Source organism: Lucilia cuprina, chromosome 3 (assembly GCF_022045245.1).
Source record: "Lucilia cuprina isolate Lc7/37 chromosome 3, ASM2204524v1, whole genome shotgun sequence".
In the NCBI taxonomy this organism is placed as follows: domain Eukaryota; kingdom Metazoa; phylum Arthropoda; class Insecta; order Diptera; family Calliphoridae; genus Lucilia; species Lucilia cuprina.
The window spans coordinates 2,667,385-2,680,347 of record NC_060951.1 but is presented as its reverse complement, the minus strand read 5'-3'; the positions used below and the strand labels follow the sequence as shown (position 1 = coordinate 2,680,347).

Below are 12,963 nucleotides of genomic sequence, written 5' to 3'. Positions count from 1 at the left end.
GTCTAATTTCTAGTCTAATCTTTAGTTAGATCTATAATTTAATGTGCAGCAGAGTTTATAGTTTAGCCTATATTCTAGTCTTTTCTGTAGTCGGGACTATAGTCTAAGCTATAATCTGGTCAAAAGTTTTTTTGTGTTATAAAGTTTAGGATACAGATTAGAGTCTATGATCTTGTCCATAAACTAGTCTGTAATCTAGTTAACAGTCTAGTCTATATTCTGCAGTCTAATTTATAATGCAGTCTATTGTATAGTATGTTCTTTATTCTATGGTTTAGTATACAGCCTAGACTCTAGGCTATATTCTAGTATATATTTATGTAACCTATAGACTTGTACAGTGTAATTTTTAAAGTCTATGTCTATAGTCTCATCTATAGACGGTCTAGTTTAGATTCTAATCTATAGTTTATTCCAAATTTTGTATTTTTTTTAATTTTAATTTAAAAAAATATCAATTTCTTCCAGTTGTTTTCAAACTGTTTACTCTCATTTTAACCAACCATCTGGTAACTTTAATCTTTATCAGTTGTCATTGTTTTTTTTTCTTCATTGACAAAAAATAAATTTCCCCTCACATTTGACATTTCACATAAAATTTTATTTCTACACTTTGTTTTCATATGGAATAATAAAACATAATAGATTTTTGTTTGTAAAAATTTTATTAAAATAATAAATAAAACGTAAAAAAATCAATAACAAAATAAAATAATTATATAAAATAAGTACGTAATAATAATAATTTCAAAAAAGATAATAACAATAATGTATAACTATTAATTACCTCATCTAGTGTAAAGAAAAAAAAACTATACACTCATCTTTTTAGTGTTTTTTTTTTAATGGAAGGGGTAAAGGGTGTTTTGATAGTGTAATGTTTTAAATATAAAACAAAAATTTAAATAAATTATGCAAAAAATAAGTTTGCGTTTTAATATAAATCATATTTTATATCGCACGTTTTTTTTCATAGTGAAGCCATGGATGGATTTCTAATCTTATCTATTGTTTTAATTTATTAGATTAATTTATTTTCAAATTATGTATATATGATAACAGAGTTATTAACCTTATGCAGTTTTTTTCTCAACAGTTTGTGGCAACTACAATAAGGAATCATGTTGAAGATAGCAGCAGAAGGTGTTATGCCACGTTTGGTATCCTGCATACAAACCTCTACCAGTGCCCAGAATGCCTGTCAACGTTTAGCACCCCTAGCTGTGACGGCTACACAAAAATGTTTATCACAATCACAGACGGCCTTGAAAAAATATGTTGTTAAAGATCATTATGAATTTGATCGAAAAGTGAGTATAAACTGAGATTAACTAAAAGAACATTTAAAAACTTATGAAGGTTAAATTCATTTGGCAGTGATAAAATTTGGAAATTATATTACTTTACATCTACTCTCATGGTATTTGTGATAGACGGTTGTTATTTTTAATTATTTAAGTTTTTAGTTTATTAACAAAATTTGTCTATTTTTTTCCTTTTTGTTTTTTTGTTATAATTTTCTAATTTTTTCTTTTTATTTCTTTTTGTTTATTTTCTATTTTTTTTGGTAATATTTGTGTACTTTAGCCTATTCTTCTCTCGCTTATCATTTGTTTTAACATTTTTACCTTTTAATTGCTGATCTTTTCATCAATCCTGTTTTTATTCTTTTTTTTATTTATTTACATTCTGTTATAAGTGTTTCATTTTATAATAAGAAGTGTTTTACACTTTTGTTTACATTTCTCATTTATAATTGACATTGTATATGTGTGATGTTTTTTTAATATTTCCTTTTATTTTTAAGTGATAATTAAAAGTTTCTCTCTCTCATACTCTCTTGCTCCTCAAATAACAGTTCATTTTTTTCTTTACATTGTTTACCCAGCTGATTTATTGTTTTTGTTTATCGTAAATAAAAGTAAACAAAATTATGCAACCTGAATAAATTTTACCTTAAAATAAACACCAAAAAACATAAAGAACTCATGTAAACATAATTTTCCTCATATTCATGATTTTAAGCACGTACACGTTAACAAAAAATAACAAAAAAAACACTGACCTTTTCAAAAATTAATCAAAAATTTGCTCTCTTTCTCTCTCTCTCCCTTCGTCTGCCCCTTGTGAAGGTCATTAATAGTGATATACCCGTTATAGTCAATTTTCATGCTGAATGGTGTGATCCCTGCAAAATTCTAACACCCAAAATGGAAGAACTTTTACAAGATTCCAACGAAATCGATTTGGCCATTATAGATGTGGAAAACAATACGGATTTAGTGGAAACATTCGAAGTGAAAGCAGTACCAGCCGTTTTGGCTTTTCGCAATGGTGTTGTAGTGGATAAATTTATTGGTCTAGTCGATGCCAATAGTATAGAATCCATTATTGATAAATTGAAACGTAAAAATCGTGCCTCGTCGGAAGAGGAGAAGGACAAAAAGTGATGTAATCGAAATTGTAGGGAAAATGTGTTTTTGTTTGATTTTCTATTCTATTGATGCTAGTTGATTAACATGGAGATTTCTTTTCTTCTTTTTTTCCTTTTTTTAAGTATAAACTCTTGTAACAAATAGTTAATTATTTGTGTCAATGTTTGTCTTTCTATTTTTTTCTAATCATCAAGTAGTTAGTATAAGTTTATAAAAGTAATGTTTATAAAAAAAATAATAAAAAAACGAAAAAATATGTAAAAAATTTGTTGTTAAATTAAGTTTAGTGTGCAGTGGCTAGTCTAGTGTATTGTCTAGCCTATACTATGGACTGTAGTTTATTCTATAGTCTCTGCTGTAATCTAGTCTATGGTGTAGTTTAGTCACGTCAATAGTTCAGTCTATACCATAATCTAGTCTAAACTATAGTCTATTATCTAGTCTATAAACTGCACTATAGTCTATTTTATAATATGTACGATAAGCTAGTCTAGTCTATAGAGTGAACTATAGTCTGAAAATAGTGTTGTCTATACTCTAGTCTTAAGTCCAGACTATAGTCTACGGTTTGAATAGTCCAAACTGTATTCTATTTGGACAATAGTCTGGACTATAGTCTAGTCTTTAGTCTGTACTGTACTCTAGTCCACAGTTTGGACTATAGTCTATTGACTAGACTCTAGACTCGACTATAGACTAGACTCTAGGCTAGGCTATTGATTAAAGAAATGACTATAGGCTAAACTATAGACTAGACTACAGACTTAACTTTATGCTAGACCAGAATAAAAACTAGACTATAGACTAGTCTGTAGACTAGACTATAGATTGGACTTTGAGTGGTCTATAGACCAGAATATAGACTAACTATAGAATAGACTGTAGTCTTGACTGTACTATTGACTAACTATAGACTCGACTACAAACTAGTCAATATACTATACACTGAACTATAGAGTACAGACTAGACTATGGACAAGGCTATACACTTGACTATTCACTAAACAATCTATAGGCTAAACTATAGACTAGAGTATAGGCTAGAATATAGAGTAGACTACAGACTTAACTGTAGGCTAAACCAAACTATAAAGTAGACTATAGGCTAGTCTTTAGACTAGACTATAGATTGGACTTAGAGTAGACTTTAGACTACAGACTTCACTCTACTATAGGCTAACTATAGACTATTAAAAAGACTATACACTGGACTATAGAGTAGAGTACAGATTAGACTATAGACTACACTATACACTAGAATATAGTCTAGTCTATAGTCTAGACTATACGCTAGACTATAGTCTAGTCTATAGTCTTGACTATTGTGTAGTTTGTAATCTGAATTGTAATCTATTCTACAAACTGGGCAGTAGAGTAGACTATAGTCTAGTCTTTAGTTTGGACTATTGCCTAGACCTTAGTATGTAATATAGTCTAGCCTATAATCTCCACTATTATGTAAAGTTGTAATGCCTTTTCTTTCCCCCTTTATAGCGTCTCGTTAGCAATCTTTAGAGTTGAATGCAACTCCTTTTCAAATTGAAACATTTTCTTTTTTTATTTTATAGTTTTTTTGTTTAATACTTTATTAACAAAAGAAATGGGTTACTTCACTTAAAACTAATACAAAAAATATAATATTTATTGCGACCAAACTAATATAAGTTATAGAGTTTTTTTATCTGTTTGCCTTTTTAACTCTAGCATGCTAAAGCCATTCATTCGTTGCTAAAATAAAAAATAAAAATAAGCTAAATAATAGCAAAAAAAACTAATAACAATTGGAAAATAAACATAAAAGACAAAACAATTGAAAGGGAAAATTAAAAAGAAACAAAAGTTTTAAAAACTTTTAAACATTTTTTTTAAATGTAAAAAGACAACAACACCAATTTGTTATAAAAATTTAAGAAACTTTAAAACATAATATAGATTAAAGCAACAAGCTGAGCCCCAAATAGCACATTAACAAATTTCAGTAGCTGTTGGGAAATTTAAGAAAATACCATTTGTACTATAAAGTTAAATTTTTGTTAAATAACCAATTGGTCTTTAAGGTAGTTAAAAGTTTCAACTGAAATGTTTAAAATTACTTTGTTTACAAGTGTATTCAGGGGGTCTTAATGTTGTGATTAATGTTTAAAAAGCCAATTTTTCGATTAGTTATAATAATAATAAAAAATTTAAATACATATAAAAAAGGTGTTAATTTAACGTGCCAATTGTATAATTAAAGCAGCACACATTTCAAAAAATTCCATTGTATGATGGCCTGTCGGCTGTGGTGGCATAATGCCCGTATTGCTTAAAGGCGGTGGTGTTAGACTCTCTAAGATAACATCATCACCCTGTTCTACCTCATCGTTGGTCAATGATTTAAAATCTAATAGATAACTTTTAGCATCCACCTGATACAACTGCAATGACATTTTCGAATATTTGCCATTTTTGGTATTTTGACGGCGTACACGCACATGATAGGGATTAATGATTTTCCATTCGTAGTCCAAAGCTTTCATGGCACGATAGACCTCTAACATAATATCATTGGGTTTGCTTTGTGAACGTATGCCCAAATGCCATTTGGCACGTTTAATCGGAGTGCCTCGAGCGGTTTTTTCAGGAAAAGCGGCTCCACCTTGCTGCTGAACCATAGTCATGGCTAATTGTCTTTCTCGCATGGGAGCAATACGTTCGGGATGCGGTTTCATTGAAGGCGTTAGAGAAGTTCTACCTGGTGTAGATGTACCCGAGCCAGAACCACCGGCCATTAGTTCGGGACTTTCATTAGGTGAGTGGGCTGCTGGGGGAGGAGAACCTGCCACAAAGAAGTTGTTGATTTCGGTTTTAGCCGCCTCATCCGCAAAGCGTTTGTTGTCTATAATCAAATGATAAGCTATAGCCAATTGATCATGAGGATCACCGCTTAATAAGGCATTATGCACTTCCTGCTCCTTAACACCAAATTTGGAGCACACCTCTGCTACAGCATAAGTATCAATAACATTCGAATCCTGCTCTATAGAGGAGGGGAATAGGTAAGAAGGTAAATCCTTTTGGAACCATTCATGTTTCTTAATTTCCTCAATATTGGCTCGTTTTAAAGGATCCACCTGCAACATTTGACATACCAAATTAACCACTTGTTTATTCAAATACTCGGGTATAGGAAAAATGCCCGATTTAATCTTGCGGAACAAAGTGGGTACATGTTCATCATCAAAAGGCAAAGTACCACACAACAAAGCATATAAAATCACTCCACAAGACCAGATATCAACCTCAGGACCAGCATACAATTTGCCGGAAATAACCTCAGGTGCTGCATAGTTAGGAGAGCCACAGGAAGTACGCAAAAACTCACCGTCCAACATCATATTGGACAAACCAAAATCGGCAATTTTAACATGTCTATTATGATCCAATAACAAATTTTCAGGCTTCAAATCACGATGTACAATCATATGACGATGACAATAGTCCACACCCGAAATAATCTGTTGGAAGAAACGTCTAGCCTCATGCTCCTGCAACTTGCCATGCTTGACAATGTAATCAAACAGTTCGCCACCACTAACATACTCCATAATCATGAAAATATCAGTGGGAGTGGAAATCACCTGATACAGTTTAATAATATGAGGATGACGAAACAGTTTAAGATTTTGTATTTCTCGACGAATCTTGCCCACCACATCCAAAGACTTGATCTTTTGACGATTCAATATTTTCACTGCCACCTTGTGCTTAGTCATTTGATGTTCGCCTATCTTGACCTTGCCAAAGGTGCCTGTACCTAAGGTGGCACCCAACAAATAATGGCCTATTTTCACAAGCGGCTGAGGGCCCGAACCTGTATGCACCACTTCGGCCGCTGCTGAAGATCTAGAGGTAGGCATTTTGTTAAGTTTCTCTATAAAATTCCAAGATTTTCTTTATGTTTAAATATTTCCGTATGTAAAAGGGGTGTAGATTGGTAATATTAGTATGCTTCTTCCCGTTTTACTAAATGTCGTCGTAGTTTTTTTAAGGCTTTTTCTTGATTTTTTTTTGTTTTGTCCCACTAGTTTTTCTTATTTTTTCTCGTTAAAGCTCTTAAAATGAGCATTAATTTGTAGATAATTCCTATCCACACACATTTAAATTCGTTTTGTATTAATTATTTTTATATAAAACTTTAAAATTTTATAGTATTTTTCAAAAAATTTTCTTTTTACTTTGCAAAATTATGATATAAATGAAAAATTCTTTTTCTTCTTAATATGTCTTTTGACAATTGTGGGAATTTTAATGGGAATTTTCCATAAGTGACTTTGAAAAGGGGAAATTTGTATGTTATTCTCTTGCCGTAAAAGTTTGAAAAGCACCATAACAAAGAATAAAAAAATAGAGATGCCATATTAAGGCTAAATATACAAGAAAAAAAAATAATTTTAACGACTATAAAAAAAAATAAAATAAAAAATAAATTTTCAAAAAAATCTTTTATTTAATGAAGAATTTTATTGAATAAACATATCACAAGAGATTTTAAATAAAAATGTCTTAAGATTAACAAAATTAATTTAATTGTAAATTTTCTTTAAATTTTTTTTAACAAATTTTACAATAAATTGATTTAAATTGTGTTGTTTTATATAATAAACATTTTAAAATGTTAATATTTCAACACTTAAGCGCAAAATATATATATTTGAACTAAATTTCTTAAATACAATAAAAATATTCTAAATTCTTTGTGTAAGACGCCACTGAATTTGTATGCAACGCCGACGTCATGCATTTTAAACGGCACAGGTGTCTGACCAAAAGAAAGTAGTTGTACGAGTAAACAACAAGAAAACGGTAGATTTCTTAAGTGCGAGTGTAAAATTAAATTATTTTTTTTATTTTAAAAGCAAAATAGAGTTTAATTTTATAAAATTTTAAAAAATAAAAGTGCCTTTTATAGTTAGAAATAGTTAAATTGTCACAAAAAGTGTTAAATAAAGGAAAAAAATATCAAAAATAAATTGCCTTTACAAAAAGAGAGGCAACCAAGCCACAAAAGAAATCATAACAACGTCAGCAAAGAAAAAATTAAGAAATATTATAAAAAAAGTAATTAAAATTGTGTAAAAAGTTGTTGGAAAATATAAATTTGTGTAAAATTATATTCCCACCAAAAAAGAAAAGAAAATTTGTTAAATAAAGCAAAAATGCGCGCAGGTGCGCAACAAGCCAAAGGGTGGCTCTCACCCAAAAGTGAGTCACTGAAATTGTCTCATTATTGCTTAGTATACGCCTCTGCCTTGTTATTGTTGTTGTTGTCGTGTTGCGTTTTTAAAGCACAAGCGCAATCGCCATTATCATCTAGCCAAGAAAATGAATCGTTTATTAATTCACCCAAATATTTAAATAATGTCGAAATTAGTTCTTTATTCGCGGATTTACAACGTCAATATCCTCATTTAGCTCGTGCGTATTCTATCGGTAAAACTTTGCAAAATCGTGATATGAATGTTTTGGCTCTTAGTGCTCCGGGTGATGTGTTAGTGGGTGATCTTTTAAAACCCGTAGTGAAAGTAGTGGCCAATATACATGGTGATGAGGCTTTAGGTAGACAAATGGCTTTATTTATGGCTCAATATTTGGTTTTAAATTATGCCAACGTTCCTGAAGTTCAGGAATTGTTGAATACGACAGAGATTCATTTTTTGCCCAGCTGTAATCCCGATGGTTTTGCTTCAGCTAAGGTAAGACGATTTTGATTAAAGTTTTTCCTTTTTCTTTTAGAAAATAAGCTATTGATTTATAAACCGATGTAATAGTCTATAGTCTGACCCAACCAACCAAAGTCTGAATTACTGTCTATAATCAAATCTATAAACTAGAAATCTATAAACTATAATCATAGTTTATAAGTAAACTATTCTATAGTATGATTTGTAGTCTAGTCTATAATTTGACCTATAGTCTATTCTATACTGGTCTACTGTATAGTCTGGATTATAGTTCAACTTATAGTCTATACTATAGTCTAGACAAGTCTATAGTCTGGGTTATAGTCTAATGTAAATACTGGTCTATAATCTGGATTATAGTGTAATATATAGTCTAGCCTATATCCTATATTATGTTCTATTCAATAGTCTACTATATTCTAGTTTTTGTCTGGCATATAGTCTCGTATATTGCCTATTTTCTATAGCCAGGGATACAGTCTATAATCTAAATTGTAGTGTTGCCTATGGTCTGAACTAAAGTCTAGTCCGTAGTCTAGACTAAGGTCTAATCTGTAGTGTGGACTAAAGTGTAGTTTATAAACAGGAACATGCACAAGTTGACAATCTAAACTCTAGTGTATAATTAGGACAATCAACTGTATAATAGTTCAGTCTATAGTTCGCACTCTAGTATGGCCTAAAGGCTAATCTATATTATGAGCTTTAGTCCGTTTTTTAACAAGGTGAATAAATTAAGCAAAGAAAATCTTAATTTTTAAACAAATTTTTAAATTTTCTTAATTTCTTTAACATTTCTTATAAGATTTATAACATTTTACTAATTATTTATATTTCTCACGATATCTTTTCTTTTATTTCAACTACAAATGAATGAACATATCGTGACCTAACTCCATTTATTTTTATATAATATAACAAACGTGATCTGCAAATAATTAGTTAATTTATGAATTAATTTAAATTGTTTTTTTTTTTTGGCAGATTAAAATAAATGAAATTTTATTAAAGAAAAATTAAAATAAATTTAATAAAAAAGTAGATTTCTTTAATAGGAAGACGTCTAAACTTTTTGTTTTCATAACTTTGGTTTTTGAACTTTATTTCTCTTTTCAACTAATGAAAGTGTTTAAATTTTTATTTTTTAAATTTTCATAAATATTCATTTTAATTTTTCTTTTAAATTGTTTAAAATTTTGCAAAATATTTGCATAAAATGTTACTGCTTTTTTGCAAAATATTATAATTAACTTTATATTCATTAAAAATTGCTAAATATTTAATAAAATTTTAATTTTTTGTTTGAATTATAACAAATCAAAACTTTCTTTAAATAGGTTAAAGGTTTTTCTTATATAAAAAAACTCAATTTAAAGTTTAACAAATACATAAGATACAATAAAAAATAACAGAATTTTAGAAAGTAATAAAAATTACACATCAATCAAAAGCCACCACCAACCATATTCTTAAATACTCTACCCAAAAATATCTTTAGCCTAGAAAACTGTCTAAAATGAAAGGTATACTTTTTTTTAAATTTGCCACATTTACATAAAGTCTAGCGTAAAGTGTGAACCACTTTGCAGGCAATTAACTTATTTTTTGTTGTACAATTTTTGTTTTCTTAACATTTTTATACTTTCTTATTATTATTTTCTTATTCTTCTGAATACATATTTCTTTGTCTTTATGACTCAGTTAAAGAATATAAACAGAAATATATAATAAAAAAATAACAATGAAATTCCTTATAAAATAAACTTGTCTTTTACATATAGTATTTTTTATTTTTCATTTCTTTTGAATCACATGCTTTATTTCTCTCTGTATTAATTTTCTATAATTTTAATCTACCTCTTGTTGCTTAAAGCGATAAATATACAAATACATTGTATTTGTTTATTGTAAAAGTTTGTTAAGACTTTATTATTATTAACAGAAATCTATAACAGTTTTAAAAACAAAACAAAAAAAATATATAAAAACATTAACACTTTTTTCAAAATCACAATAAATTGTATGTTTTTCTAATGATTTACCGGCTTTTTTAGAAGAGATTTCCTTTAGGGTTACCAAGTGTTTATACAAATATTTATAAGAAGTGAAGTTGGGGACTATAGTGCAGATTATAGTATAGACTACACTAATAACTAGACTATAGACTAGACTATAGACTAGACTATAGACTAGACTATAGACTAGATTATAGACTAGACTATAAAATAGATTAAAGACTAGACTATTTACTAGACTATAAACTAGACTATAGACTAGACTATATACTAGACTATAGACTAGAATACTAGAATATAGACTAGACTATAGACTATATACTAAATTATAGACTAGACTATAGACTATAGACTACACTATATACTAGACTATAGTCTAGACTAGACTATAGAATAGACTATAGACTAGACTATAGACTAGATTATACACTAGACTATAGACTAGACTATAGACTAGACTATAGACTAGACAATTGACTAGACTATAGACTAGACTATAGACTAGACTATAGACTAGACTATAGACTAGACTATAGACTAGACTATAGACTAGACTATAGACTAGACTATAGACTAGACTATAGACTAGACTATAGACTAGACTATAGACTAGACTATAGACTAGACTATAGACTAGACTATAGACTAGACACTAGACTAGATTATAGACTAGACTATAGACTAAATTATAGACTAGACTATAGACTAGACTATAGACTAGACTATAGACTAGACTATAAACTAGATTATAGATTAGACTATAAACAAGATTATAGACTAGACTATTCTAAAGACTATATATAGACTAGATTATAGACTAGACTATAGACTAGTTTATAGACTAAACTATAGACTAAACTATAGACTAGACTATAAACTAGACTATAGACTAAACTATAAACAAGATTATAGACTAGACTATTCTAAAGACTATACTAAGAACTAGACTAAAGACTTGACTAAAGACTAAACTATAGACTAGACTATAGACTAGATTATAGACTGTCAGAATATATTTTTCAATTGAAAATCTTTTCTATAATATCTGCCCAACCTGGTCACTCTATTAGGCAAATATTTTACAGTTCAATGGCTTTTTTATACCCTTTTCATTATATTTTTATAATTAAATATATATATTTTTTTAATTTTTTTGTTTCATTTTGTCTGTAACAATTTCCGTTTCTTTATAATACCTATTATAAGCAATTATGTGCGTCAATATATTTTACATTCAAGTGACTTATACAAGTCTCAGTCATTATGAAAAAATCGTGCAAATATACAGACAAAATTGTTTTTTTTTTCGGTCTCGCACACACACTATATTGGTCAAGTCCAAGTATATACTTGAGACACTTGTGTTACGTTGACGCCTCTGAGATTGTATCCATACGCAACTACTACTAATAGCTGCCAAACAATGTATGCATGTAACTGGAAGGCCATAGTGTGGTGTGGCAGACAACTTGTATTGTGCTCTTGTGTCAGCTACTGCTGCTGTTTTCTATTCATATTTTTTTTTAGTGGTAATATTCTTAATTTAACAAGTATCTAGGTATTTAGATATCTTACTTTGTTCAAGTACACACTTGAAATCAATAAATTGAAATTTGATTTCGTGATTCAAGTGGTGGTTTTGTTTTTTCATGATGTCTTCTTTATTTGAGCTGCAGAGGTGTGTTTTTTTCTTCTTAATTTGAAATGAGAGCTTTTTAGGTTGATTTTTAATGAAAATTGATTTTTTAAAGGTGAAAAGAAAAAACAAATTATATCAGAATTTCAAGGATCAAAAGAACAAAGAAAAAATATAGTTTTCTTTAAAGAACTTTGTCAAGGAGACTTTTTAATTCTTTTTATAAGAGATAGGATCCTTTTTCCTTGGATTTTGTAGAACTTCATTTTCCTCTGAAAATATTCCAACATTTTAAATTTAAAATTATCCCACAACATCTTGTCTCATTTTAAATTTAAATAAAATCCTATAGTTTTTACTATTCTAATTTGCATTAATTCCTTTCGTACCTTTTCTTTCCACTCTTATGCCATCAAAAATATATTAATATTCAAGGTTGTCTCTTTAAATTTATTATGCCATAACATCTAACAATTTTGCAAACGTATCTAAATTATGCACAATTCTTATCTATAAATATTTATGAACAAATAAATAAAATATTTCATCCTAAAATAGAAAAAAATTCTGCGTAACAAATTGAAACAAACAAAATGAAATTTCAACTAAAAAAAGAAATCCTTAGGATTTACATTGTTGATTGTTTAGGGCTTTTCATACGTCACTATTACGTGACATAATATGTATTAAAAATAATAACAATAATACAATATAAAAATTTTAGTTTAACGTCATCAAAATTCTATACAAAGTACATTCATGGAAGTACAAATAAGTATTTTAGTAATAACCCGGTAATTCTCAAAGTTTTTGAGAATCCTTTTCTTATCTGATATCAAAAGTCCTTAATAAAATAGATAAAAGCCGAAAAAAACACACAAACTTCACAAGTAATCTAAATGGGACTTAATTGTCACTTTTGTGTCGCTTAGTATACTATAAAGTAAACAGTTAAAGCAATTTTTACCTATCATTGTAGTAAGAAGCTTTTATTGGTACTTTAACTAAACTAAAAATCAAAAACAATTTACTTTCCTCTCGTTGCCATCGTGTGTGTGAAGTTAAATTCGAATTTAACTAGCAAAGACACAAACCAGATTTGTTAACAGTGCTCATTTTGCAGCTAACAGAGCGCTGTTAATCAGTTAACAGAA

General features: G+C 28.9%; 3 protein-coding genes across 4 annotated transcripts in view; 2 read left to right on the top strand and 1 right to left on the bottom strand.

The window, feature by feature from the left end:
• Positions 1-670: 670 nt before the first annotated feature.
• Positions 671-2,691, top strand: LOC111676745 (thioredoxin, mitochondrial). 2 transcript variants are annotated; one of them, XM_023437719.2, is made up of 3 exons: positions 671-728; positions 1,097-1,310; positions 2,133-2,691. In XM_023437719.2, exons 2-3 carry the CDS (start codon positions 1,122-1,124, stop codon positions 2,448-2,450), a joined length of 507 nt encoding a protein of 168 aa, XP_023293487.2. In that variant the 5' UTR covers positions 671-728; positions 1,097-1,121; the 3' UTR covers positions 2,451-2,691. The 2 variants fall into 2 exon arrangements, with proteins under 2 accessions (XP_023293487.2, XP_046802548.1); XM_046946592.1 differs by having other exon boundaries at positions 687-728; positions 1,082-1,310.
• Positions 2,692-3,987: 1,296 nt separating this feature from the next.
• Positions 3,988-6,710, bottom strand: LOC111676734 (5'-AMP-activated protein kinase catalytic subunit alpha-2). The gene has a single exon (XM_023437708.2). The coding sequence runs from the start codon at positions 6,332-6,334 to the stop codon at positions 4,646-4,648; it is 1,689 nt and encodes a 562-aa protein (XP_023293476.1). The 5' UTR covers positions 6,335-6,710; the 3' UTR covers positions 3,988-4,645.
• A 527-nt stretch (positions 6,711-7,237) lies between these two features.
• Positions 7,238-12,963, top strand: part of LOC111676751 (carboxypeptidase D) — a 40,311-nt gene continuing 34,585 nt past the window's right edge. The window contains exon 1 of the mRNA XM_023437728.2: positions 7,238-8,170. Within this exon, the coding sequence (XP_023293496.2) occupies positions 7,634-8,170 (537 nt within the window). The 5' untranslated portion in view covers positions 7,238-7,633. The remainder of the gene's footprint in view (positions 8,171-12,963) is intronic.